Source organism: Octopus sinensis, linkage group LG8, assembly GCF_006345805.1.
Source record: "Octopus sinensis linkage group LG8, ASM634580v1, whole genome shotgun sequence".
Classification (NCBI taxonomy): domain Eukaryota; kingdom Metazoa; phylum Mollusca; class Cephalopoda; order Octopoda; family Octopodidae; genus Octopus; species Octopus sinensis.
The window spans coordinates 86,814,369-86,842,060 of NC_043004.1; the positions used below are offsets into that span (position 1 = coordinate 86,814,369).

At 35.2% G+C, this 27,692-nt stretch overlaps 1 protein-coding gene across 4 annotated transcripts; it reads right to left on the reverse strand.

Annotated features, from left to right (window-relative positions):
- Positions 1-27,692, reverse strand: LOC115215257 (inositol monophosphatase 3). 4 transcript variants are annotated; one of them, XM_029784502.2, is made up of 6 exons: positions 24,605-25,874; positions 15,034-15,199; positions 6,041-6,136; positions 5,749-5,925; positions 5,012-5,290; positions 1-62 (listed from the first exon to the last, which is right to left on the reverse strand). In XM_029784502.2, exons 1-5 carry the CDS (start codon positions 24,950-24,952, stop codon positions 5,028-5,030), a joined length of 1,050 nt encoding a protein of 349 aa, XP_029640362.1. In that variant the 5' UTR covers positions 24,953-25,874; the 3' UTR covers positions 1-62; positions 5,012-5,027. The 4 variants fall into 4 exon arrangements, 3 of the variants coding, with proteins under 3 accessions (XP_029640362.1, XP_029640361.1, XP_036361431.1); XR_005000430.1 differs by having other exon boundaries at positions 9-62; positions 4,977-5,290; positions 24,605-25,873; XM_029784501.2 differs by lacking the exon at positions 1-62 and adding an exon at positions 27,541-27,692 and having other exon boundaries at positions 3,624-5,290; positions 24,605-25,332.

Below are 27,692 nucleotides of genomic sequence, written 5' to 3' on the forward strand. Positions count from 1 at the left end.
GATCTGTTTAACTAAAACCTTTCAAGGTGGTGCTCCTGTATGGCTGCAGTCCAATGACAAATCTAGAAAATAGAAAAGATTTTTGTATTTATTTCTAAAACAAGTTTAATTACGAACTAAATCTTTGATTAACATGAACATTCTACACCCAAAATAATTCTTTCATAAATGCTATCTCTGAAAAAACATAAATAGCACAGCAAGTTTCTTATTTCATATAATGCTTCATGTAATAAACCCATACATGAAGAGATGTAGTTTCCCAACCATCTCGGAAGTTGGATCCTCCAATAAATCCAACAGTGCATAAAAGGGGTCTCTGTAAGTTGCAGTGAAGACAAACTATTGAGGAGTGCAGTAACTCTGAATGAAAATCTGATACAAGGTAGAGGGTCTATTTTAGTCCTGGCGAGGAGCTTCGCTTAGTGCTAGTGACACTGTGAAATACACTGAATCCATGCTGTATAAAGGTTGGTGATATACTGGAATATAGTTGTAAACCCATGCCAACATGGAATGGCAAATGTAAAATGATCATGATCATACATTTTTTATAGATACATAAATACATATATATATACTGAGGGTGTCATGTGTTTGTATGTTATGCATATATATATATACACGTAAATACTGAACAATGAGAATGAATGCTCAAACCACATTGGTGAATAAAGATTCTTTATTTGTGCCTAAAGGCTACCAATGGTTTCATGTTAAAGACGACTTCAACAATAATCAAGCTTATCACATGGAACATCAGTGTTTGTCTCCATTTTGGATATGGACAATGATGTTCCATGTGATATAATTGTTGAGGTTTTCTTTAATATGAAACCAATGGTAGCCTTAATACACAAAGTACACACACACACACACACACATACATATATAAAACATGATAAACGCAAGATGCAGTTTACATTATTTGTTTCCTACATATGTTTCACCATTTTGGTTATCTGCTTTTCTGCAGTGGGTATTACAAGTGCAATTGGATACTAAAGTAAAACAGTTCTTCAGGGAAACACTTTATTGCATAATGCTTACACAAATTGAATTCTCTGTATAACATAAGTAGTAATACTAATAAGTACATTAGTAACCACATCACTTTACCTAGAAGTAGACCAAATGATGATATCATATATGGAGCTCTAAACTCACCAGTAGCAGTCATACATGTGACTGTACACACAAAAATTGCTATATATATATATATATATATATATATATATATATAGTCAATTCAAATTAATGAATAAAAAAACAGACAATATGAGGATGTGAACAAGACATGTATTAGCTTGATGCTCGGTGAAAAGAGAGAGTTTGATATTTCGAGCAAAGCTCTTCGTAGGAAAGGAGAAAGGGAAAAGTCCAAAGAAGGAAAAGAAACCACCAATGACACATGTGTTGTTACATGGTGTCCCAGAATTAACTATCTAGTTCAGTGAAATCAGATGATTTTTTTTAAAACTCACTTTTATCTATGTGTAAATTTTTTATTTTGCTTATAATTAAAAAAATTTTTTTTCATAATTTTATTTTCATTCCTGTTGGATCCCACTTATCTGTCCAGAATGGGTGTTTTTCAATTTGGCTGCAATCGTTTTCTCTACCCCATCCCCAGGATGGAGCAACAGTTTAGCTAAACTTGAACAATGCATTCGGTTAACAGTGCAGGAGATAACTTCTGAAATGCTTCAAAATGTGGTCAGTGCTGAGGATAGAGCTGAAATTTTCAGAAATATAGATGGAGCACATGTTGAAGAATTTTCAATAAATTTTGACATAAGATTTATAAATCTAATTGTTTTGGTACCATAATTAAGTAATAAACATAAAATTATGTCACTTTCTTTTTAATTTACCCAATTTCATTGAAATAGTTAATTCTGGGACACTGTGTATATATAAATTTCTACATATAATATGCACAGACACACACACACACACACATATATATATACAGTAACAGTCAGTTTAATGAAATGATTAAATGGCTTTCAGATAACAATAATAATATTGGATAATCACAATGGTCTTAGCCAAATAGTCAACATTCTTGTAATAAAGGGAAGTAATAATTACATATTCACTATTATAATTTATTTATTATATTGCACATTAGAGTATATTATATTAAAAACTCTATTTTTCTTTTAATACTGAAACAATAATAAATAACTTAATATTTGGTTCAATTTAATGGGGTTTTAGGGTTTATATGTATCTATATAAACACATGAGTACATGGGTGCAAAACAAGGTGAATATATATATATAAATATGTATATACAGAGTGGATAGCAAATTAGATGCTACATACCCTGATTGGTACACTGCCCCACAGTGCAGATAATCACTGCATATCAGAGTTCTAGAACAGACTGTAATGTTATGTAACTGGGAAAGAATAGCATGCAGGTGGATTATGGGTTTGTCTTAAACATTCAGCTTATTACTTCCTGACCATACCTCAGCTTAAACGTAATTGACTAGGGGTTACAGCAGCAATATTTTGAAACAGAATCACTCAAGAAAATGTATCAAAGCAAATATTTGTGTTTTTAAAAAACACACTTGATCAGTTCAATCTCCAATCATCTTCACTCACTCTCTCTCAATATATATATATATATACACACACACAAACATATACAGCTATATTAATGTGTGTGTGTGTATACATACATCGCTCTCTCTCTCTCTCTCTGTATGTATATGCACGCATGCACACACTTGTGTATGTGTGTGTGGTAGGCTGGATCTGAACTCAGAACAATTACTTCTAATGGTATAAGAAAATTGCAACCAGCCCCATGCTTGAATAATGATGTAAGGAGCATTTAAAAACAGGTTCTGAGTTCAAATCTACCCAAGAAAAATATAAGAAGTACATTCACCTCAAGACAGACACAGGTCAGTTTCATCAATCACAATACCTCAGATATTATGAAATATAAATACAATTATATTTCATTCTCTAATATAAATGGCAACACTTTGCCCATCAACAAAGTCTTTTTATAGATCTCATGTCATATAATCATTATCACTGGGGTTATTGATGATATCCTCTTTAAAAAAAAAAAAGGTTTTGCTCCATGCCAGCATTAGAAATATTTTTGAATTTCTGAGACAAGGAATTATAGTGTCTTCACAGTGTTTTGGCCATAGTACCTTCTGGTTTTCTTAAGATGCCTGTTACATTTGGTAATGTCCTCAGATGTCAACTCAAAAATTAACCTGCACCAGCATGAAAAACATTTCATAATCACACACACGTTTATGACATAAGAATTCAGAAACATTGAGAGATGTGAAATAATTTGTTTTTAATGGTGAAACTTAAAAGGAGATAAAGCTATAAATAATAATGTGTAAATACCAAGTTAAAAACCCTTTCCTATCCAAAGGGATTTTTAACCCAAATTACAAGCTATTGTTTATAGCTTTATCTACTTCAAGTTCCACTGTTAAAAACAAATTATAAATATGTATATATCTGTATATAGCTTGCATGAAGCATTGTCTGATGTAGATGTTTTTAATTTTTTTAAAGCCAAAACAAGGTGAATAATAAGAAGGAATACAAGTCCATGGTTTGTATTTTTACCTTGTATTATTTCTTGGAACTTGCATTTTTTTGGCTTTTTATTCTAATAGTTGATATTATACAGGATTTTTCTTTTTGGGTGGGGGTGGGGGAATAGCATGGGAGAAACAAGTGTTCATATTCACAAACACAATATGACACATGAAATAGGATGCATACAAAGTGTAATTATTATTGATATACATACTCTGAGGCGTCAATATTAAAAACATTTTAACAGTTGTAGGCTTAAGAAGTTATCAGTTATACACACATGTTGAGTACATCTATGATTAACATTCTAGCTATGACCATCACATCTATTTTCAGACATAGTGTATCTAGAACTACATTATCGTATGTGCCCTTCCCTTTTCTAACAGGGAGATTTGACTGCTATTTCAAGCAGGCTTAGTCAATGGCTTGTCACAGATGTGTGCATACAGTTTATGTTCTCAAATGGAAGAACATAGGTGGTGTTTAGCTTTGTAACTCAGTTGAATTGTTAAACTGTACATGATCTTAATTACCTGTAGAGATTTAGGGGAAGAAAGGCTTGCTCCTGTTCCTCTTGAGTACAAAGATGGAATTAAAGCTGAGCACAGTTTAACAAAACAATCAGCCACTGCTCAGTACAATGAATCATGCTTCTCAACCTTCCTTTCGCACAATCTACTTAGAGCCACTGACAGTTTAAAGTAAGAGCTATAGATACAACAAAGTCAGTTATGGTGACAAGATACAAACTGATAATATCTTGACTAGGTGTTCATTTCTTAATCAACAGGGCCATCTCAATTTCTACAAGTACATTGAATCAGTTAACATATTTGTAGGTACTAGATAACCAATTACAAGCCATAGTCATACCATCGTACTGACTATGTGATACTCGTATGCTATCTTTACCTTAGGATAAAGGAATGCATTGAAATCATAGTATGGATTGATACACAAAATTTATTATAGCAAATGCTGCTCTCAGAGTACTCATGTGGAATTTTCTAAAACATTAAATATATTTCAAAATCGGGTCTAAGCATTGTTTTCTACAGTTTTGTTTTTCAACAGAATCATTAAACTATAATTTTTTCAAAGTCTCTTTCTTTCTCCATTTCTTCTACTCTCTATAATACATACATATGTACACCCACACACTCACTCACACATCTGGCAAACCAATGGAGTATTTTCAAACAATAAATAAATTGAGATAAAAATGAAAAATACTGAATAAAAATAAACTACTATAATCATTTTCTCAAATCAATTTCTTCCAATAGGAACTTTTTTTTTATTGAACTATCCAAGGCTATCACACTTTTCCTCACACTCAATTAAAAAATAATAAATAAAATAAGACAGAAATATAAACCTCATTTTCACGTAGGAAGATTTTGTTTACCGAACCTATAGATGATGTGGTCTAGGTTTTCTTTTCTAATTGCTTTGCTAATGGTTCCAGGTGTTCCAAATAATGGTAATGGTACTGCATTGTAGCTAAAAGGCCTTTATCATTTTGTACAAAGTCTTTGCTGGAGTAATCAATATAATCTCCATTCAGGGTGGTCATTTTCCCGTTGAGTGCATTTAAAATTGCATTGCCAGCACAGATATCCCATTTCTTGATAGCTGTTGTGTGTACATATGCATTTGATAGCCCTTTAACAACATTTAAAGCTTTGTAACCTGGAAAGAAAAAAGAGAGAATACTATAATACGATGTATGATAATACAAATGAACAGTAATTATTCTCTGGAGAGGAATATAGTCAAGAATATGACCCCCAGAAGGATGAAAAGGCAAAATTAATCTGAATGAGATTTGATCTCAGAATGTAAAGGTTCATAACTAACTTCTGCAAATAGTTTGCTGATATATGTTTTTTTTTTTTTTAAACATTTATTCAAAGAACATTTATCAAATAATTGTAATGCTATTAAGAATACATTGGTCTTGGGATGCTACAGCTAGTCCAATCATGTTTTTGTAGTATTTTCATATACAAGAGTTAAAAGTCTTTATTTACTTACAATATCTACCAGGTCAAATGACAACAAACAAGTTTGTAGGGACATGGTATCTCTGACACAAAATTTGCTGTAAGTGTTATACATTTTAGACTAGAAACTGTGAATATGCTCACCTGCTCCACCAGCTTCAGTCACAACAGTGTCGTCTCCAAATGCTTTTTTGATAACATCTACTACTTTTCCTGGATGAGAACGGGAAACAATGATTTGTGCAGGCTTCTTATTGGACAAGTGGACTTTCTCCAAGGGTTTTAAATTTGATGAATGCCCATAACTCACCCATGCCCAATCTGAAAATAGGAGTCCAAAATTAAAGATGAAGAGAAAGACAAAGAATAAAGAATGTTGGGCAAAAGTGTGAAATATTAACTATTTTAAAAAGCTGTGTCTAAGAAAAACACTTACAAGTTTGATCATCAAATGGACTATGAATAACACCAATTGTAGGATCACCATTCACAGCCACACAAACCATGGTTGTAACATATTGACGTAGGTCCTCTGTGAAAGAAAAAGGACAATACAAGGAAGAAAAATTATAAAATTATATTATTTCAGTCAATCCTTTAACATTCAGATGTCTGTCAAAGGTAATGCTTATTTTTACTCATTGTTTTGAGTATCGTAAATCCTCGAGCATAGTCCGCCATTGAGTATAATACATAGGGGATTTTTAAGGGGCTGTACCTCTGAAAACCCTAAACCTTGTGTATAATACACACCCCTTCTCTATCTTGAGTCAAGAAGGACTATATAACGTCCTTGGTTTGTAAAAATGTACACGGTAACGTCCTTTATTATTATTGTATATATAACATAATGCAAACGGGTAACTTTTTTGTGCATTTTGTTTGCAGAAATAAAGAAATAACAGCATTTAACAAATATTGTTTACTGCAAGTTATGGATGATTCTTTTATGACTTCATTGCTTTCAGGCTTAGCTTAAGGTATTTTTGTGCCTGACATCACAAAATGCGTCTGAATAAACATTGCTGGACAGCAAATAGAGACTCGGACATTGTTTAGAAAATAATTTTCATTTTTAACCTCGTAGATAGTACGCACTAGGGATTTTGACCTTTAAATTTGGGGGAAAAAATGCGGATTATACTCGAGGATTTACGGTATACTCATTGTTATCTTGCAGCTTAGAGATTTTGATGATGTGATTGTTTTACTTTTAGAATGGCATTGTAAGGTAGGTATAAGAGGCCAGATCTGGCTGGTTTAAACATAAAACAGGTAGAATATTTGGGCCTGATGAGTGGTTTAAATGCTAAAGTGTTAACATACATTTTACAAGAATGGAGGTTGGTTAGCCATATCAAACTGGTAGTAATTCAACAAGTGTTGTAACAATTAGTAACAAAATGTTTAATAAGGGTTAAGGCTTTACAGTTGGATGACTTACTTCAAGCCAGCTATAGAGATGTATAGATAAATATTGGGGAAAATAAAAGAGAGAGAGAGAGATAAAGATACATTCTTTTCTACTCTAGGCACAAGGCACGACATTTTTTGGGAAGGGGCCAGTTGATTAGATCGATCCCAATATGCAACAGGTACTTAATTTACTGACCCCGAAAAGATGAAAGGCAAAGTCAACCTTGGTGGAATTTGTACTCAGAATATAGAGACAGACAAAATACCGTTAAGCATTTCACCTGGCGTACTCACAAGAACAGACAAAGGGATTAAGTTGATTAAATCAACCCCAGTGTGTAACTGGTACTTAATTTATCGACCCCGAAAAGATAAAAGGCAAAGTCAACCTTGGCAGAATTTGAACTCAGAATGTAACAGCAGACAAAATATCGCTAGGCATTTCGCCTGGCGTGCTAACGTTTCTGCCTTAGAGATAAAGATATATTATGCAGCAAATGTTACAAGCTAATTAACTTCCTAGACAATGGACTCTCAAAAATTTTCTTCCAGCATACTCCTTCATCATACACAACAGTGTTGATGTACCCTTCATTATGTCCAGTAGTATTAGTGTACTCCATGTGAAAAATATAGTGCAAAATGGTAAGATACCATAGAACAGACAACAGACATGTTATTTGTTATTATTGTTTTTCATCTTTCTGAGGTCAATAAACTCAAGTACCAATTAAGTACTGGAGTCAATATAACTGATTGCTCCCTCTCACAAAATTACTGCTCATGCATCTCATCATCATCATCATCATTTAACGTCTGCTTTCCATGCTAACATGGGTTGGACGATCTGACTGAGGACTGGCGAACCAGATGGCTGCACCAGGCTCCAATCTGATCTGGCAGAGTTTCTACAGCTGGATGCCCTTCCTAACGCCATGTAAGAAATCAATTTTATTCAACTCTTCTGACACCAACCTACTTGAGACTACCCTTAGTTCTATGAAAACAAGCTTCCTGTTTTAAAGTAATCTTAATTAAAACCTTCCATCAAAATTTCATGTTAATGTTCCAAATCCCTGTTTAATAAGCACAAGTTATTTTGCTAAATTCTTCATTATTTTCGAAATTAATTGAAACAAATGACAGTGTATTTCAACAGGAAAAAAGGTAACAAAAAGGTTTCTAATTTAATGTTCCTTTTTTTTTTTTTCTAATGAGCTGGATTAACTTTTCCCATTCAAAAAAGTAACTCAGTTCTAGGCACAGTTTCAGAGGGGCAACCTGCATCTTACATTCTCAGTTGATAGTTTTACATGAAATTTACTTTTCAGTTACAAACACTGCTGAAAACCTTGTACACAAAGATAAGCAGAGGGGAATAGCAAACAGCTCTCCACACATTGCCTAAACATATAAATTGCATTTAATTCATTGTGGTTACTTCAAAATCACAGTGTCCTTCACACATCCTCGCAATTTTCATTGAGTGTCCCAAGGGGTTTGAGAACTCCTGACCTAGAATAACCAATAGTATACAGAAGATGGCGATTTCAGAGCAAATGGTGATACAGTATGACTAAATGCTTAATCGTATCGAAGCAGAGCTTAAATATTGCTCTCTTTTTCAAAATCCCACAGCAATCTATTTTGCTTTTTATTCCTGTAGGTGTGGAGTGGCTGGGTGATAAGTAGCTTGCTTACCAACCATATGGTCCTGGGTTCAGTCCCACTGCGTGGCACCTTGGGCAAGTGTCTTCTACTTTAGCCTCGGGCTGACCAAAGCCTTGTGAGTGGTTTTGGTAGACGGAAAGTGGAAGAAGCCTGTCGTATATGTATATATATATATATGTTTGTGTGTCTGTTTGTCCCCTCAGCATCACTTGATAACTGATGCTGGTGTGTTTACGTCCCCATAACTTAGCGGTTCGGCATAAGAAACCAATAGAATAAGTACTAGTCTTACAAAGAATAAGCTCTGGGGTCAATTTGCTTGACTATAAAGGTGGTGCTTCCAGACTGAAAGAAGTAAAAGAGTAAAGAGTAATTAAAAAAAAGCTACCTTTAAGATATTGAAAATCCAATTCATGCAACTTTCAAAAATGCTCTGGTATATTAGAAAGGAATGAGATACAAAACTGTTGTTATTTAGCACCAGGTAGCCTTTACTGATCCAACCTATGATCAAAGGCATTCAAGCCATAATCATCCCATTTTTTTTATATACGATGGGCTATGTTATCTAATGTCTCCTACTTATTTTTACAGATGGCAGTGTGTTATTTAAGGGAAATTTTGACTGTTATTTTCAGCAAGTTGAGTGACCACAGAGAGGCTCCCTCATTAATTATATTAACAAAAGTTGTAAATTTCTAAGTAAAAGACTATATCTGATTGAATCAACTATCAACTAGACTGGTGCCGAACTAAGCTCAAAGGCATGAAAAACAAAGTCAGTTCTATTGAATTCAGAATGTTGAGGAGCACATTATAGATTTTTATTGAAATCCAATTAGCCTATATTGAACTGGATGTTAGTGTAATATGTATGCAAAGTTTCATGAATATTGGTTTGCTGGTTTAGGCACTAAGATGGTAATAGACAGAAATTGCTATATATATATATATATATATATATTTGGCCGATGCCAGCGCCACCTTGACTGGCTTCCGTGCCAGTGGTACATAAAAAGCACCCACTACATTCACAGAGTGGTTGGCGTTAGGAAGGGTATCCAGCTGTAGAAACACTGCCAGATCAGACTGGAGCCTGGTGTAGCCTCCTGGCTTCCCAGACCCCAGTCGAACTGTCCAATCCATACTAGCATGGAAAACGGACGTTAAACGATGATGATGATATATATATATATACAGTACTGTGCAAAAGTCTTTAACTACTTTAAGCCATTGTAAATTTCTACCAATTGCCATGTGGATGTTTCGCATTGCGCTTTTATAGATGAAACATTGGCCTTGTTGGAGTCATTTCTATACCTAATCATTATATTTTGTAGTAGGGGTTCTGAATGAGAGGGAAAGATGAAAGACGACCACTAAAAATGGCCGTGCAGAAGTTTTTAGTTACCTCACATAAACCAGTCAAGATACAGTGTTTTAAAATAGAAAAATGTCTATAATGAAAATTTATTACATAGTGTTCATTTCAAGAAGTTACTGTACATTGTTAATATTTCGTGTGGCTTCTCTTAGCTTGAATCCTTGCTTCAACGTGCCTCGGAAGTGATGTGTACAAATCCTTCACCATCTTTACAGGTATGAGATGCGATTCTCTGTGGCTGAGCTCTCACAACTCTTCAGGATTGCGTGAATTCTTCTGACAAACTCTTCTCTTTAGTTCTGTCCACATTTGCTTGGTGATATTTCAGTCAGGGCTCTGAGCTGGCTAATCTTTCAATACAGTGACACCTCCATCAGCCAGACTATTTTGTGCTGCATGCGGTCTGTGGCATGGAGCTCCATCATGTTGAAAATCATCACCTTCATCCAAGTCTGGTACCAAATTGTCCTTCAGCAACTGGATATATTTGGCACCATTCAAGTTACTGTCAATTTTAACCAACTTTCTTGAACCATCACTTTTTACGTATCCTCAAACTTCACTGTTTTTGTCAAGTAACATGGGTCGTTTTGCTTTCTAATAAGTGAGAATTTGTTAGAAAGCCTCCTTTTTGTGCATGTGTGGGGTGGGTGGGGTGGGGTGAGATCATTTGTGTATAGATTAAAATAGTTACTCAGACTTTCATGCCCTGGTTATTTTCCCTGTACACTTAAAACAACATTATGATATTACGGTAGATCCAGATGGACAGCAAAACTATTTTCCATCAAGGGAAAAACATACTAAAATGTTCACTGAATGCATGGGAAAATACTCAGTACATGAACTTTTGAATCATCAACATTTTAACATCCACTTTTCCATGCTTGCATGGGCCAGACAGAATTTGCTGAGGCAGATTTTCTATGACTGGATGCCCTTCCTGTCACCAACCTTCACCAGTTTCCAAGTAAGATGATATTTTCCTATGATCAGACATGTTTTCACAGAAGACTGGAAACAAAAGGCAGTAGCATGGCAGTGAAAATGATTTACAACTATCACATGATATCAAAGCAAGGAAATAGTAGCACCCTCATGCATACATAACAACCTTCTCTCAGTTTCTGTACACTCACAGTGGGACTGAACCTAGAGCCACGTGGTTAAGAAGCAAACTTTTTACCACACAGCATAAATTTCAGACAGAAAAAAAGACCAGCAGGCCTTAACCAACACGATATCTACCACCTGGCAAGTCATATATGCCTAGTTCAAGTCCAAATCAAAGTAATCTGTTACTCTTTATTTTGTCTGTTTCAACGTTTGTAATTGTTTGGTATGATTCACAATAATTTTACTTGTCTTTGCCATTTTCCTTCTCTGAAGCAATAAAACTCTTCTATCAAAACTTGTAAGAGAATTGTTACTGATATCTTTTCCCTGTTAAATCAATACATAAAAGTGAATTCTGAAAAAAAGGATTTATTTTTTATTTCTATATTTAATTTGTAACTGAATAATAGGTTAGCATGACTATCATTTTGTTTATAAACTGGTAAGAGTCATATAAAAAAAAAAATCCATCTGTTCAATAATTGGATTTCTCTTTTTGAATAAAATTATTACAACAGCTGCAAGAATTCAATGACTTTTTTTTATTTCATAAATACAAAGCAAAATGGATGTAATTAAGGATACTTTCAGCTTAATAATAATATCTGCTGGACTATCAGACTATTTCTAGAGCTTATTTTTGGATAATGAAACAGATTGTTGGTTACTAATCTATCTCTACATTATTTTCATTTGTAAGTGCAAGTGAATGTGTGTGTGAGAGAGAGATCGTCATTGTTTCAACACCCATTTTTTAATGCTTGCTTGGGTCAGATGTGGTATATCATCATCATCATCATTGTTTAACGTCCATTTTCCATGCTAGCATGGGTTGGACGGTTTGACTGAGGTTGGGAGAGCTGCACCAAGATCCAATCTGATCTGGCAAGGTTTCTACAGCTGGATGCCTTTCCTAATGCCAACCACTCCAAGAGTGTAGTGGGTGCTTTTTACTTACCACCAGCATGGGAGTTAGTCAGGCAGCCCTGGCATTAATTACATTTGGATAGCGCTTTTTACATGCCACAGGCATAGGACCCAGTCAGGGGGTACTAGAATTGACCATGTTCGGATAGTACTTTTTAAATCCCACTGGCATGGGAGCCAGTCAGGCAGACCTGGCATTGACCATATTCAGATGATGCTTTTTACATGCCACCGGCATGGGAGCCAGTCAGGGGGTACTGGCATTGGCCACGTTTGGATGATGCATTTTATGTGCCACCGGAACAGGAGCCAGTCAGGAGGCACAGGCCACAGCTACTATTTTGATTTTACTTGACTCAACAAGTCTTCTCAAGCATATCATATCGCCTGATTCATCAAGGGTACTTTTAAATGGACCAGACATGCAACACTGGCATTGGCCATGGCTACGATCTTACTTTAGTTGCTAGGTTTCTCAATCACAGCATATCTCCAAAGATCTCGGTCTCCTGTCATTGCCTCTGTGAGGTCCAACATTCGAAGGTCATGCTTCACCACCTCATCCCATCGAGTGTGAATTTAACAATTTTATTATAAACCAAAAGATTTCAATAGATTTGCAAAGAAATAATAAGTTCAAACCAAAGCAGCTGTATAAGTTTTTCATTAAATTATACATTCAACTAAAACTAAGTACATTAATTTTCAACTTAACAGAAAAATCTTCATTGTTAATGATGTAAACTGGTGACATATTTATCCCCACTCAAAGTGGATTTTGCATTAGAACACATAATACTGCATTAATTACCACGAGAGAACCTCTCATATGGACATGGGGTGCTTCTAGTTTTAAGCAGTGATAAATATTACTTTTGGAATTAATACTGCTTTTGTCACTATTAATTATATACTCTTTACTCTCTTTTACTTGTTTCAGTTATTTGACTGTGGCCATGCTGGAGCATCGCCTTTAGTCGAGCAAATCGACCCCAGGACTTATTCTTTGTAAGCCTAGTACTTATTCTATCAGTTTCTTTTGCCGAACCGCTAAGTTACTTTGAGTTTCATTATACATACCATAAATTGCTCTCCAAAGTTTTTCATTCATCTGCACCCGCTTACTCATTTAGCATGTCTACAAAGTACACATGCAACCCTAATAAAAGAAAGTAAATGCAAGGTAGCTTCTTTTTTGGCTTTACTTATTACTACATGATTCCAAAACTTGGTACAAATCCAAAATATATCCTGTTCAACCCTACTCTATTCTGTATTTATTTTCTGTTATTTTAGGAAAACAAAAATATTATGTATAAAGCCAAGCAATAAAGCTTGACTAAAAATACTTGAGACAAAATCAAATTGTCAATTCATTTGCTTAAAGACATTTTATCAAATTCTAAAACAATTATCAGTGGCATCCTGGTGTAAGCAGTTGAAAACTAGAGCACAATAATGATAGTGGAACTATCTACAACAATAATTATGTTTTACTACTTTGTAACTCCCAAAGGCCAAGAATATCAATTGTTTTGTGCAACCCAGATGTTTTTGAGAGTTGAACCAAGTTACCAAATCGTTATTACATTATTTCAACTCTTTCCCATGTTACTTGAATTAACCTTCTTTCTGCCTTTTGCTTGTTTTAGTCATAAGACTATGGCTATGCTGGGGCACCACCTCGATTAATTTTAGTTGAATGAATCAATTATAGTACTTACTTTTTTTAAAGCCTGGTACTTTATCAGTCTCTTTTGCCAAACAGCTAAGTTATGGGGATGTAAACACACCAACACTGATTATCAAGCGGTGGTGGGGGACAAACACAGACATAAAGACATACACACATAAATGTATACATATACAACAGGCTTCTTTCAGTTTCTGTACATCAAATCCACTCACAAGGTTTTGGTCAGCCTGAGACTATAGTAGAAAATACTTGTCCAAGGTGCCACGCAGTAGGACTGAACCTGGAACCATGTGGTTCAGAAGCAAGCTTCTTACTACACTGCCATGCATGTAGAAAATATTTTTATTGTAGTTTTCTGTAGCTCTATTCTTCCTCTACAAATTTTGTTTATTGTTATTGAAATTCTGATAAATTTTATCGCTTTTCAGACATAGGACAATGGAATGCCAACCTTTACAACAACACACCTGCCCCTGCCCTCATATTAACTCTTTCTCTCCCTTTTTTACACTTTCTCTCTGGCTGGGTAACTATGTACTTCCTCTACAGCAAGACACCTGTTTCTGTCTCTCTGTCACACTCTAACCATTTATCGTCTTATTTCTTTATTGCCCACAAGGGGCTAAACATAGAGGGGACAAACAAGGACAGATTAAGTTGATTACATCAACCCCAGTGCATAACTGGTACTTAATTTATCAACCCCGTAAGAATGAAAAGCAAAGTCGACCTCGGCAGAATTTGAACTCAGGACGTAACGGCAGACGAAATACAGCTAAGCATTTTGCCTGACATGCTAACGCTTCTGCCAGCTCACTGCCTTACATTTATCTAACCATTTATCGTCTGACACAAGATCACCTCCTCCAATATTCCTTGTCTTGCAGAGTTACTCGGTGACCCTGCCAGTACAGGTGCCACTTAAAAAGCATCCAGTCCACACTGTAAAGTGGTTGGCATTTGGGAGGGCATCCAGCTGTAAAAACCATGCCAAAACTGGCCTCGTCTATGCTGGTGCCATGTAAAAAGCACTCAGCCCACTCTGCATCTAGCCATAAAAAACCATACCAAAACAGACACAGAAGTATGGTGCAGGCTTCTGCCTGGCAAGCTTCTGTCAAACTGTCCAACCCATGCCAGCATGAATGGAAGAAGTTAAATGATGATGATGTTGATTTGACAATCTAGACAACAATGTTCTACAGAATAGCCAACATACCAGTATATTCCTGAGTAGCATCTAAAGGATCAATCCAAACAACAATTTCATTCAGTGGAATTCTCTGGTCAGATTTTATCTCTTTATTCACATCTTCTCTTTGCTTTGCCGTGTCCTCTATGTTGTGAAAATCAACAGGCTTTGTCTCGTGTTCTTCTGATATGACCTTAAAAAACATAAATAAAATATAAAATAAAAATCAGCTGATACATCAGAACAAGCAATGTATGTTATATGTAAAATAAAAAAAATAATATATTTTAAAGGTAACTAGTTAATAGAACAATTATTACTTTTCATTTAAATTGAAAATATCTTCTTTGAAGTTTTCCAAACATCATATCTCTTTATTCTTTTACTTGTTTCAGTCATTTGACTGCGGCCATACTGGAGCACTGCCTTTAGTCGAGCAAATCGACCCCAGGACTTATTCTTTGTAAACCAAGTACATATTCTATCAGTCTCTTTTGCCGAACCGCTAAGTTACGGGGACGTAAACACACCAGCATCAGTTGTCAAGCGATGTTGGGGGGACAAACACAGACTCACATATATATACATATATACGATGGGCTTCTTTCAGTTTCCGTCTACCAAATCCACTCACAAGGCTTTGGTTGGCCAGAGGCTAGAGTAGAAGACACTTGCCCAAGGTGCCATACAGTGAGACTGAACCCAGAACCATATGGTTGGTAAGCAAGCTACTTACCACACAGCCACTCCTGCGCCTATATATATTTTAGTTATCAACCTAAAACCCAAATTTCTCTACTAAAATGGTTTGATCTGCTCTATAGAGACTCTTCCTAGACAGTCTTCATTTCATCAAGGAGTTCTTTTATTTATTTTTTTTTACTGGCTTGAGTCATATATAAACAGGGCCCATACTACTGCAAGTCCTTCAAGGTTTTTCATTAACCACATATCTTCTATCTACTATTTATTTTACCATTCCCAGTTTATCAAATTGTCAAGTTACTTTTTTTCACTTAAAGAGATATAACTCAAAACATCAGTTTATAAACACACTCACACAAAAAATCAGGCAATATTTTGGGTATAGGAAAGTATGTGCAAACTGGGTACCTTGGCCGTTGACACCTGATTTAAGGAGAAGGTCTTCTTTTGTCTGCTGGTTGCACTTGAATCCAATGAAGACATTTTCTTCTAATTTACCGACTGCCTGATTTTTTTTACCAAAAATGTGTGTGTTCATGTACTGTCAAGGCAAATGTGGATCATTTTCAGTTTCACTTCCAGTCACTTCCTTCTAATGGCTTCTGCAATATTGCTTGCAGTTCATGGTACAGCCATGTTCCAGAAAATCAAGAAGAATGGTGCCTTTGTCATCCTCAAAATAAGTCACCATGAATTTCTGTGCTGACTGCTAGCTCAAGAGCCAGAGTGAGATTATATCATCCACTGAGGAGACCGTGGAGAAGAGGTGTGACACTGTTTCATGGATTAAAGCTCTTGTGTTCAGACCATAAAGCTATGCCCGTATTTCATCCCCTATCACTAAATTAGACGAAAATGTCTTCATTGGATTCAAGTGCAACCAGTTGACAAAAGAAGACCTCCTTAAATAAGATGTCAACTGCCAAGGTACCCACTTTGCACATACTTTCCTATACCCAAAATATTCCACAATCAGACCACAGTTGAGAAGGAAGTTCAGTGACTGTGACCTGGGTGTCTTACACTATGGCCTCAGGTCATCCAATGCTACATGAAAATCAGAGAGACCGGAAGAATAAATACCAGACTTAAAAAAAAGGTTTGGGGTTAATTCATTCGACTAAAATAAATTGTTCAATGTGGTGCCCCAACATGGCCACATTCTAATGACTAAAACAAGTAAAAGATAAAATACATATTTTGACTAATTCTCTAAAATAAAATAAAAAATAAAAATGCTTTCAGCAAAACTATCCCAAAGTATACTTTCTATGTACAAGAAGCATGATGTGTTAGTCATCATAACACAATAAACAATGAATAAAACTGTTTCAAGGTTATTTTTTCTTAAGTACTTGTTGAAGAGAAAGAATAAAGAATCTAAACTGTGGCAACTGAACATATATAAATGGTAGTCATATTATCCAGTTCTCATCAAATTATCTAAGTAGTGTGGGGTGAATGGATAGATGATGACTACAACAGATGACTAGTCTTAAGAATTTTTATATTTGACTGAGGCTTTTCAATATCAACAATGTAGAAATATAGCTTCTCATATATTTTTTATATACATACTAATGTAACACATTGTTTCCACACAAGTGCACAAATATTGCATTAGGATATCTTTTATTCAATTTCATCATTAGATTGTGACCATGCTGGGGCACCGCCTTGAAGGGTTTAGTAGAACAAATTGACCCCAGTACACTATCAGTCTCTTTTGCCAATCTGTTAAGTTCTGGGAACATACACAAACCAATCTTGATTCTCAAGCAAAAAGAGACATATACATACATACATGTGTGTGTGTGTGTAACAGGCTTCCATCTACCAGTTTCAGTTACAAGGCATTGATTGGCTCAGGGTTATTGTAGAAGACATTTGCTCAAGGGAGGAAACTGAAACCATGTGGTTTCAACCAAATAGTCATGCATACTGCTTCCAGGACAATGACATCGGGGATTAGAATGCATAAACATGCTTATTTACATTTAGCATATCTATATATATAAAACTGTAGTTGTGTGAGTGTCTGTCCCCTTCGATTTAGATTCCTAACTACTCCCACATTTTGCGGTGCAGTTTAACCTAATTCGGGTATCTTATAGTCGTGATTCATATCGAGCCCGTCTGAGTATTAGCGCGCGTCTACGATGAGTCTACGATTTTAAAAATAATTTAACATAATTTTTTATTCCATTTTAATGCATAATTTTTCGTGTGTCGATGGCGGCGGAGTTGGCGTCCATGGTCACAGCTGCACCTGTTTGCTTCTCCCCCTTCTTCCCTCCCTTGTGAAGCTGTGGGGAAGGGAGTGTAAGGAAATCAACGTCGTAAAGCGTTGTCAAGGAGACCAGCGTTCTTTTAGAACAACGACTTCATGGCTTGAAGACACCAAAACAGAAATGGCTAAGAAAGCCCGAATTGGCATCTATAAGGGAAGTAACTCTCTAAAAATGCTTATATAGTTATTTCCCTTACAAACCCAAGCAACGCCGGGCGATACTGCTAGTGCCATCTAAAAGTGTCTTTGCACTTTTATGTGACACTGGTATGGGTGCTTTTACATGACACCAGCACCTGTGAGCCCTCAACACAAAACCTCTTGGCTGAGAGAGGGACATACAAGACATGACTGTATGTATGCATGGCCATAGTTTGACTTAGCTTGCTATGTCTTCTCAAGCACAGCAAACCACCATAAGTCTTGATCTCATGATGAAGGCATGGCTGTGTGCTTAAAAAGTTCACTTCCCAATCATGTGGTTTTGATTTAATCCCACTGCATAGCGCGTGAAGCAAGTGACAGCCCTTGGCTGACCAAAAAAGTGGATTTGGTATCTGGAAACTGAAAGAACCCTGTTGCATAAATCTACATGTCTGTATATGTGTGTTGTGTGTGAAAATAATTGCAAACAAGTGTCATTGTCATACAAGCAGTACCCTTTGTTATCCAACCATCTGTCCAGTCAATGGGAAATATTACCTTGCTTGGAAGCAGGTGAGGGTATGTGATAGGAACAACATATGGCTGTAGAAAATCTGCCTTGATAAATAAATTTTTTTTAACCCATACAAACATGGAGGAGTGGATGTTAAACCAAGGATATAATGATGAAATATACCAAATCTATTCATATGGCTTTTTGGCCTGGGGCTATAATAGAAAGCACTTGCCTAAAGTGCCACACAGGGGACTGAACATAAAACCATGTGATTGCAAAGCAAACTTCTTAATTATACTTCTTCATAACTCTGATTGCAATAGTTCAATCTAGGCTCAACTTCTGAAAGATGGTTTCTGCACTTACATAGAATCTATTCTCTCACCCATTCACCTGATATCAGCAACAAAATCTCATAGTCTAATGTTTCTACGATATATTGAGCAACTTCAACTATCAATATTTGTTTGGCTATTTCGTATCTGCATTGAGGTTATCTAGCTCAGTCTGTCCCCACTTCTCTCTCTAAAATATTGGTTTTTTTTAATCTCTTCATACACAAACACAGCTGGTGCAGAGGCACAACTGTATTTTTTATCATGCCAAACAGTCTGTAGCAATTAGTATTCTCACCTACATTTATCTGCACAGCCTTCCTACATTTATGCAAAACACACCCAGACAACATCTCACTCACATTTTGTCACACTTCTATTCTCTAGACACAATAGCAAAAATACCTAGAAACCTGGCAGCATGGCTGTGTGGTTAAGATAATTTTGCAGCCACATGGTTTTAGGTTCAGCCTCACTGTACAGCACCTTGGACGTCTTCCACTATGGCCCCAGGTCAACCAATGCCACATGAGTAAAGTTGATAGACAGAAACTGTGTAGAAGCCTGTTGTGTGTGTGGCTGACCCCCCCCACACACACACCTCCCACTGTTTGACAACTAGTGTTAAAAGTTTGCCAAAACAGACCGATAGAAAAAGTACCAGACTTATATAAGAACAGGGGTCAATTTGTTCAGCCAAACTTGTCAAGGCATTGCCCCAGCTAGGCCACAGTTCAATGACTGAAACGATAAAAACTTCAAATAAACACCTTCCAGATCCACATTAATAATTACCATTTACCTTAAAAAAACAGCAACTACAATCAACCATAAGGCTTAACATGAGCATGCCACACAGGAATTACAAAACATCTAATAATATTCCCATTACACAAAGAGTCTAATAGCAAAACGGTTCACAAACATACTAAGAGCACTTACTAGTAAAATGCTCAACACAAAGAAATAACAATATTAGTTAATGTATATTCAATGTATTCTGTCCATTATGGATTATATCAGTCCAGTCCAAGGCCATCAATCACTCCACAACAGGTCATAACAAACTATGAAGTGCACAAATTGACACAATTCACATCACTACAGGATGCATATAGACCACCTGTGCAACAGAACAAAAATGTAGAAAATGAAAGCCTCAGACTACCTAGACACATAAGGGACACAGGGTGTTTCTGCCGCTGGAGTTTTAACACTCTCAGTACCATTACAACATATTCAATTACTACTCCAACACTCCAGGACACTATTACAACAGCAACCCAAGTCTATACAAACATTAAAAAAAACAACATATATTTATCTTTACTTGTTTTAGTCATTGGACTGCAGTCCATGCTGGGGTTCCACCTTGGAGGGTTTAGTGGAACAAATCGATCCCAGTACTTATTCTATCAGTTGCATTTGCTAAAACTGCCAAGTTACAGGGTTGAACACAAACCAATACTGCTTGTCAAGTGATGACACACACATAAATATATACAAAGATACATACTTGCATACATAGATACATCCATGCACACACACACACATAAAACAAGCTTCTATATAGTTTCTGTTTACCAAATGCACTCACAAAGCTTTGGTTGGCTTAGGGCTATAATAGGAGATACTTGTTCAAGGTATCATGCAGTGGGGCACAAACCAAAACCTTGTGGCTGTTAAATGAGCTTCTTAACCACACAGTATAGCATTAGTAGTCTCATTAGCCCAAAATACTCTTAAAGAAAACAGTACCAATAATAAGTACAGAGGAGAAGCAGCAGCCGTTGTTTGGACAAAGCTCACTTTTTTGCAGCCACCATTGGAATCTACGGAATAATCCTTTCTACAAGAGGAACAAGGCCTGAAATGTTGGGGAGGGTTGTGGGGAGCTAGTCAATTTCATCGACCTCCAGTGCGTAACTGATACTTATCTAATCGACCCTGAAAGGATGAAAAGCAAAGTTGACTCCAGTGGAATTTGAACTCAGAATGTAGTGGTAGATGAAATGCCGCTAAGCATTTCGCCCGGCATGCTAACAATTCTGCCAGCTCACCACCTTTCGCTCTCTCAATAATAATCACCCCTCTTCTGATCTAGCATCTGACACACCACTTTTTGTCTAGGATTACTCATCTTTCTTCTGCCCTACATTCCTTATAACCAGTGTTAAATACTTTACTCTTAGACAATCTTTCTCTGTTCATGTTTAGCTAGGTCCAAGTCAACGACTGGATAAATTTACAATCAGAGGAACTGCAGCCATAACTAATCCTTTTTTTTTTTTTGTGAAGGGCATTTAGATTTATATTATTTAATGTGTCCTTTACTTATTTGGAACAGAGAGATTTTGAAGGAGAGTTGAGTGCTATTATTAGCAGGCTGGCCACCACATAAGAAACCTCTTACAAGCATTAATGGATTTAGGTAATGCTCAATAAGATAATCATTCTAAGATTTTATTAGTTATTAATTCTAATGTATTCCAGTAAAATATCTATATGAAGAATTTTGTGCTAATTTTAATAAATTCTTACAATGTTAGCTTGAATAAAATTCCAGTTACACTATATCACTGTGTGTAATATATTTTAAAAAATATAGTTGTGTAAAGCCAGAACAACGTGAGAAAGTGTGTGTTTGAGTGTATATATATATATATATATATATATAGAAAGATAAATAGATTTGTGCAAAAAATAGTTTAATTAAGGATGAGCCATCAAATACACAAATATGAAAATTAGGTTACCCTCTATGATGCTAGCCTAATTCATAATTACTTTATATAAAGTGCTATTGATTGGGAAAAGAAACCAGGTGCGTCTTCTCTGAGGAGATGCCAACAATCCATGAAACGGTCTGTCAGAAGACTCCCACCACATACATATTAATAGCATAAACAGAACGTGTTTACATTATTTAACCCCCAGTAAGATTTTGTAATGGTTATTTCAATTCTGATTTACGCCGTTTGTCATAATGAATGTTTGCATGTACACACACACACACACACAGAAAAGCAACTTCCGCATAAATCCACCTATCACAATGAACACCCAATATGCTGTCAGTAATAGTAGTTGTCGACAGAAAGATTTTCCAACCATAAATAAATTTCCATCACAATCCAGTATGTAGAATACAGTACGTGCTTTACACATCACTTATAACTTTTCTAGAAAAAAAAACATCTTAAATAGTAAATTCTATTTTCGTTGCTAATCACGAGCACCTGTATACATTACTCCAAGGTAGCTTGCATGAGATCTTTCAAATTACAATTCGCCAACCAAAAACATTACATCATTGCAACCACTAACACTTCTCAGGTTTCATCTCCTCTTCAACACTACACAAAAACGATCAACTGAAGAAACGTCTAATCGGTCACTCCACTTACTTAAAATACCAGCCAAATCTCCCTCAAATTACACACTACGACTGTAAACAAGGAAAGCTCACATCAGACAATATAGTCTTATATACCCCGAAAATGAGATACCTGCGGCTGGAATGCATTTAATCATGAGCCTGATCGATCAGCACTGTCTTAGACATAATAATAACGAAGAACAAGAATACTACTTTGTGCTTCCAGGACTGATTAGAACTATTTAAAAATAAATATAGTCAGTAATTTCTTAATAAATATTTTCTTAACTCTGTAATTACTGTCATTTATTCCAACGTCATCAAATTTGCAAATTCATTTTTACGGCAAATTAACTAAATAACTATTATTAGATATCCAACTACATCAAAAAACAAAACCACAACTTTTACCTCAAAAACGAAAGAAGACAGCTGAAAATAGTCATACTAAATAAAGCCTAATGCCCCGAAGTGATCTACCTAGAAACCTCACAAATTCAACATAGTTAAAATTATATCTATATCTATCTACACATATATATGTAACTGCAGTATTTTTAAATAGGCGATGTAATCAGACTACTTCGACAATCTACGGCAGACTTGACAAAAATACGGACAGTACATTTTCAAATAAATAAATATTACATTTGTAGCGTGGTTATGACGAAAGATTTGTTGTCAGTTTAAGTAATTGACTTTTGTAACAAATATCTTTCAGATATTTTGATACAATTCTATCATAATTTCATTCGCATTTTGAATGCCTTACAGAAATATGTTATTCTTTTGTGTGCGCCTTCACTATTTGAGTTCCTTGTATTAGAAATATTTTGAACACAGATCACTAGCCTTAATTTGAAAATTGTAGTGAGACAACAGTTAGGAAAGAATTAACAATACCCACTTCCAGTATAAAATCATCAATGATGTAGCCATTTTAGTTATGTAAAGTGCGTGATTGTTCCCTTAAAAAATAATAATAAAACAACTGCTCGAATAAAGTAATTCTTATAAAATATAAAACATCAAGCCTGGCAAGTCTAACAGATTGGGGAGTTGCGGAGAAGACGTTACATCATTCATGACAAAATACATTAACAAAAAAAAAAAATCACAAACAAACAATGCATAGTTTCTAATAAAAAAAAATTACCAATCATTAAAGTGAATGATAGGAATAAACACTGAATAGAGAAAGTTCTATGATAAATAATTGATGACAATTCGACAAGATTTAAACATGGTCATTTCTCTACTCCTTTTCCCGATTGAAACAGAAAGTTAGATAGTATTTACTAGTTTTTGAGATCATTGTTAGACATAATATTAAAGACATTCGACTACTATAGTACACAAATGCCATCATGAGATGCATTGCTTTATCCTTTTAACACGGAATGGGATTTATGAAATGATGCTGTTTCAAGATCTTCATTTCTATTTATATATAAATCGCTCTTTCAAAACATATTTCATTGTTGTTGTTTTTTTTAATTATTTTCCTTTCAAAATCTCAATTTAACATATATTGTATTATGTTGAACCACCAGCAGTAACGATAAATATATTTATCTATTTAGTTAAAGCTAGGAAACCATTATTTATTTTTAAAATCATTACAATTCTTGAACTATTTATTTTTTTTTAAATCGTTACTTTTCTTAAATCATTTATTTACAAACTGGAATAAAAGGGTTTTAGTTTACCAACCGCGATAGCTGATGTTTATATTTCAATTAGTGTATTATAGCTTCGTTTTTAAAGCTACCAAACACCCATTATCTTAACATTTGTGTAAATAATTATTCATTTATTTTGAATGGACATAGGTAAATGTTATCCCAGCCTGACCATAGCTAAAACTAGTGAAAGACAAGTCTAAACAGATTCTAGTGTTTTACTTATCAAGGAAATTCAAGTTAACAGGAACTAAACTGAATTCTCAGCCCAACTCTATTACTTCAATCGCATAACATGAAATCACAATTAAGAGATATTTGTTAAGAACTGAGTTTAAAAAGTCTACATAACCGAATTAAACATTACATTAACTATGGTATTTCATTAACAAATGAGTTAACAGCTAATAAATAAAATCAAACACCTACAAGAGAAATCGAGTGGACGAAGCATATAAGGATAATTAATACATTTATAGTTTTCTCTCCTTTAAGGAAATATCTTTATGAGAAAGAATAACAAAAGAGAATAATCTCAAATCTTACTTTAAGTCCCGGAAAAGCTTTAGCCATGCCATAAAGAATTGCGCGATGTGATTCCATATCTCCGAGGGTCTTTAATTCGGTGGCCCCTTCTTTAGTAAATCCCTTCACTTTCGCCGATAATGCATTCTTTTCGCGGACCTCTAATACTTTTCGGCCACCCCGACGTGCCAATTCAATACTGACGGATAACAATTCCTTCATGCAAATCCTCTCCTCTTTCTGGAACCAGTTCAGTAAACCAAAATTGTAAATAAGTCCGCATGCTATACATATAGTTAAAATCACAGCCCCAAATGGGTTGAGGCGAATGTTGACAGGGGCCATCTTTTTAATTCTATCGAATGACATTTTCTTACGTCAGAGTTTCGTATCTACTAGTCGAAGGAGAATTATCGCTCTTAACTTATTTTAAAAGAATTGATTAAAAAAATATTTGTTTTAAATAAGATCTTTAAGACAGATAGATAAAAAGATGGTTGGATAGATAGATAGATAGACAGATAGAAGTATCCCAAGTGGCAACCTTAGAGTTTAACGTCCCTTTTTCACTTTAACTGGTATTATTTTATTAAGCAACAGAAGAATTTTTTACTTTGTGTTGCGGCCAATTTGCTTGTCATAGAGAATATTTGTTGGTGCAGTTCAAGTATTCATGTGTTCTTGCTGTTGGTTAAGTTGGCAGGATGTGCTCAAGAAAAAAAACTGCCTTCGAAATGTGTGGAAAGTGTCTGAAAATACGAATAAACTGTCGATATTATGGATATATAAACTAATACCCAATCGTGAATTATGATTTCTTTGTTACGAATGCAAGTTTTTTTGATTAATTTTTTTTTTATTTAAGAAACTGAAAGGTATTAATAAAATGTATGTTAGTAACCATTATTCGACCAGCTGTCACCGATACTTCGTCTACTTTTCATAGAGGATTGTCAGCTGTGTCCTTCTGAAATGACGGAATAATCACGCCGTCTATCAGGTCATTGCTTAATTATTTGTAAAGTATTCTTCAGATTAACTGGGAGACAGAAAGAAAAATGACACTTTAACATGGTAGTTTCGCCTATAAGTATTCGGGCACATTTAACCAGAAATAGAAATTTTCCTAAATGTAACAGGTGGGAGAGTACTGTATTTTTGATATCATAATTAGATACCTATGAACACCCATTTAGAAAGTTTATATGGTCTATTGTGTTTCACTTATAATGGTTGATGGAAAAAAATCTTTTTTTCATAAACTAATATTGTCTATCCCTTTTACTCTCTCTCTCTCCCTCCCTCTTTCTATCTATCTATCTATCTATTTTTTCTTTCTCTTTTACGATCCCGTTTGATCAAAAATCTACCTCTCTCCCCAAAAAGAAAAGCTCTACTTTGTAATCTGTCCCGTCTGTGTGCAGCCCTGTGTGGCTAATAAAGAAACATATCTATCTATCTATCTGTCTGTCTGTCTATCATATCGCCAGTATAGTTAGTGGTCTCTCATATTCAAGAGCTTGGGCATCAGAAATGTTAGTCTTAACATTATCTGAGCCTTCAACTGCTTCTGGCATGAAAACAGCCTACGTTGCCTTATTATCGACATCATCTGTTCACTCAACTTTTTGATTGGAAGACTTCTGTCAGACCACTTCCATTGTAACATGTGATGACATGGGCTTCCCTCTGTATCACATTCTATCAACCTTATACTACGTTTGTTTGTACTCCCCACATTTTCCTTGGTGTACATTAACAACCAACTTGTTCTCACTTCCAGCCATATCAACAACACATGTGCAAACAATACTACCCTTAAATTTTCCTTACACTTTTGGACATAGATATGATCCACACAATTGAAACAATAACACCAATCATATACTGCTTCTATAAGCAAAGGTCTTACAACATCCTTCCATGAAAACATGTCAACCTAATCTCCTTCAACAGTACAATCAGCCCACTCAATTTAGTTGCTTTTCTGCCTCACTTTCTCTATATCATTTAAAGACTATATCTCACCCACCCACTTTCTTCTGTTTTGTTTTTACTGTCTTAACCAACGATGGAAGGGTATTGCCTATGACATTTCCTGGGCCTTAGAAACTGGTGAGAAGGGAGGAATATATTGTTAGACTACGGAGCTTAAATGCTTACAACAAAATGGAGTCCATTGGTGTTAAAAATGGACTGCAGATTAAAATAATAATAATGAAATTATTGTACATAGTGCTCAAGTGCACTACAACTCATCAGAGGTGGATGTACAGTACATAGAATTATATACAAAAGTCAGGAAAGTGAACAGTGTATGAGTCATGATATACATGTGTGCATGCATATGAAGCAGGGGACATCAGGTGTAGAGTTGGCGAATTTCAGAAAAGAAGGAGGTTTTAAAGGATGCAAGCAGAGGGTTTAAAGGATTGTGTATTATTTAAAAACAGCACTGAGCCGTCTCTGTAAAATGTCTAACTCTATATATTTTCACCTTTAACTTAAGCTTTCTTCACAGAAATTTCATTTTCTCCTGTTATATACATTTGTGCCAGGAAAACAAAGTACCTTTTAACATTTTTTAAAGTTGTCCTTTTGATCAGACTTGTTAATATTTGTATTGCTGTTGTTGTTCAGCCCAAGTTGATCCTGATAATCAAACATGTTTGCAACAAAGGCATTCTAGCTTTTTAGATGGTATATGGACTAGATTATGTAATAACTCTTTTTTTTATTTTTTACTTAATTTGGCAGAGTACAATCTGAGTGAGATTTGACTAATATTACTTCCAAGTCAAAGGAACATGATATGTAGTTGCTTCTCAAGTTGTAAAATAATTTGTATATATTACTGCTAAATCTAATAAAAAATTTCTTCAAACATATCAATACCCCATCGTTCTTCCCTCACACTGAAAATTACATGGTATTTGAAGTAAGACTGATAAACTTACCTCTGTAACTTTGACTCTTCTCAGTTATCATTACCCATTCAGTAGATAGATAATCTGTACTTTCTGACTTTTGGGGATTATTTCCAAGTTGATATTATCTGTGAACACAGAATGCTATTCTCACCATACGTCCATCATGTAGAATTCTTAAA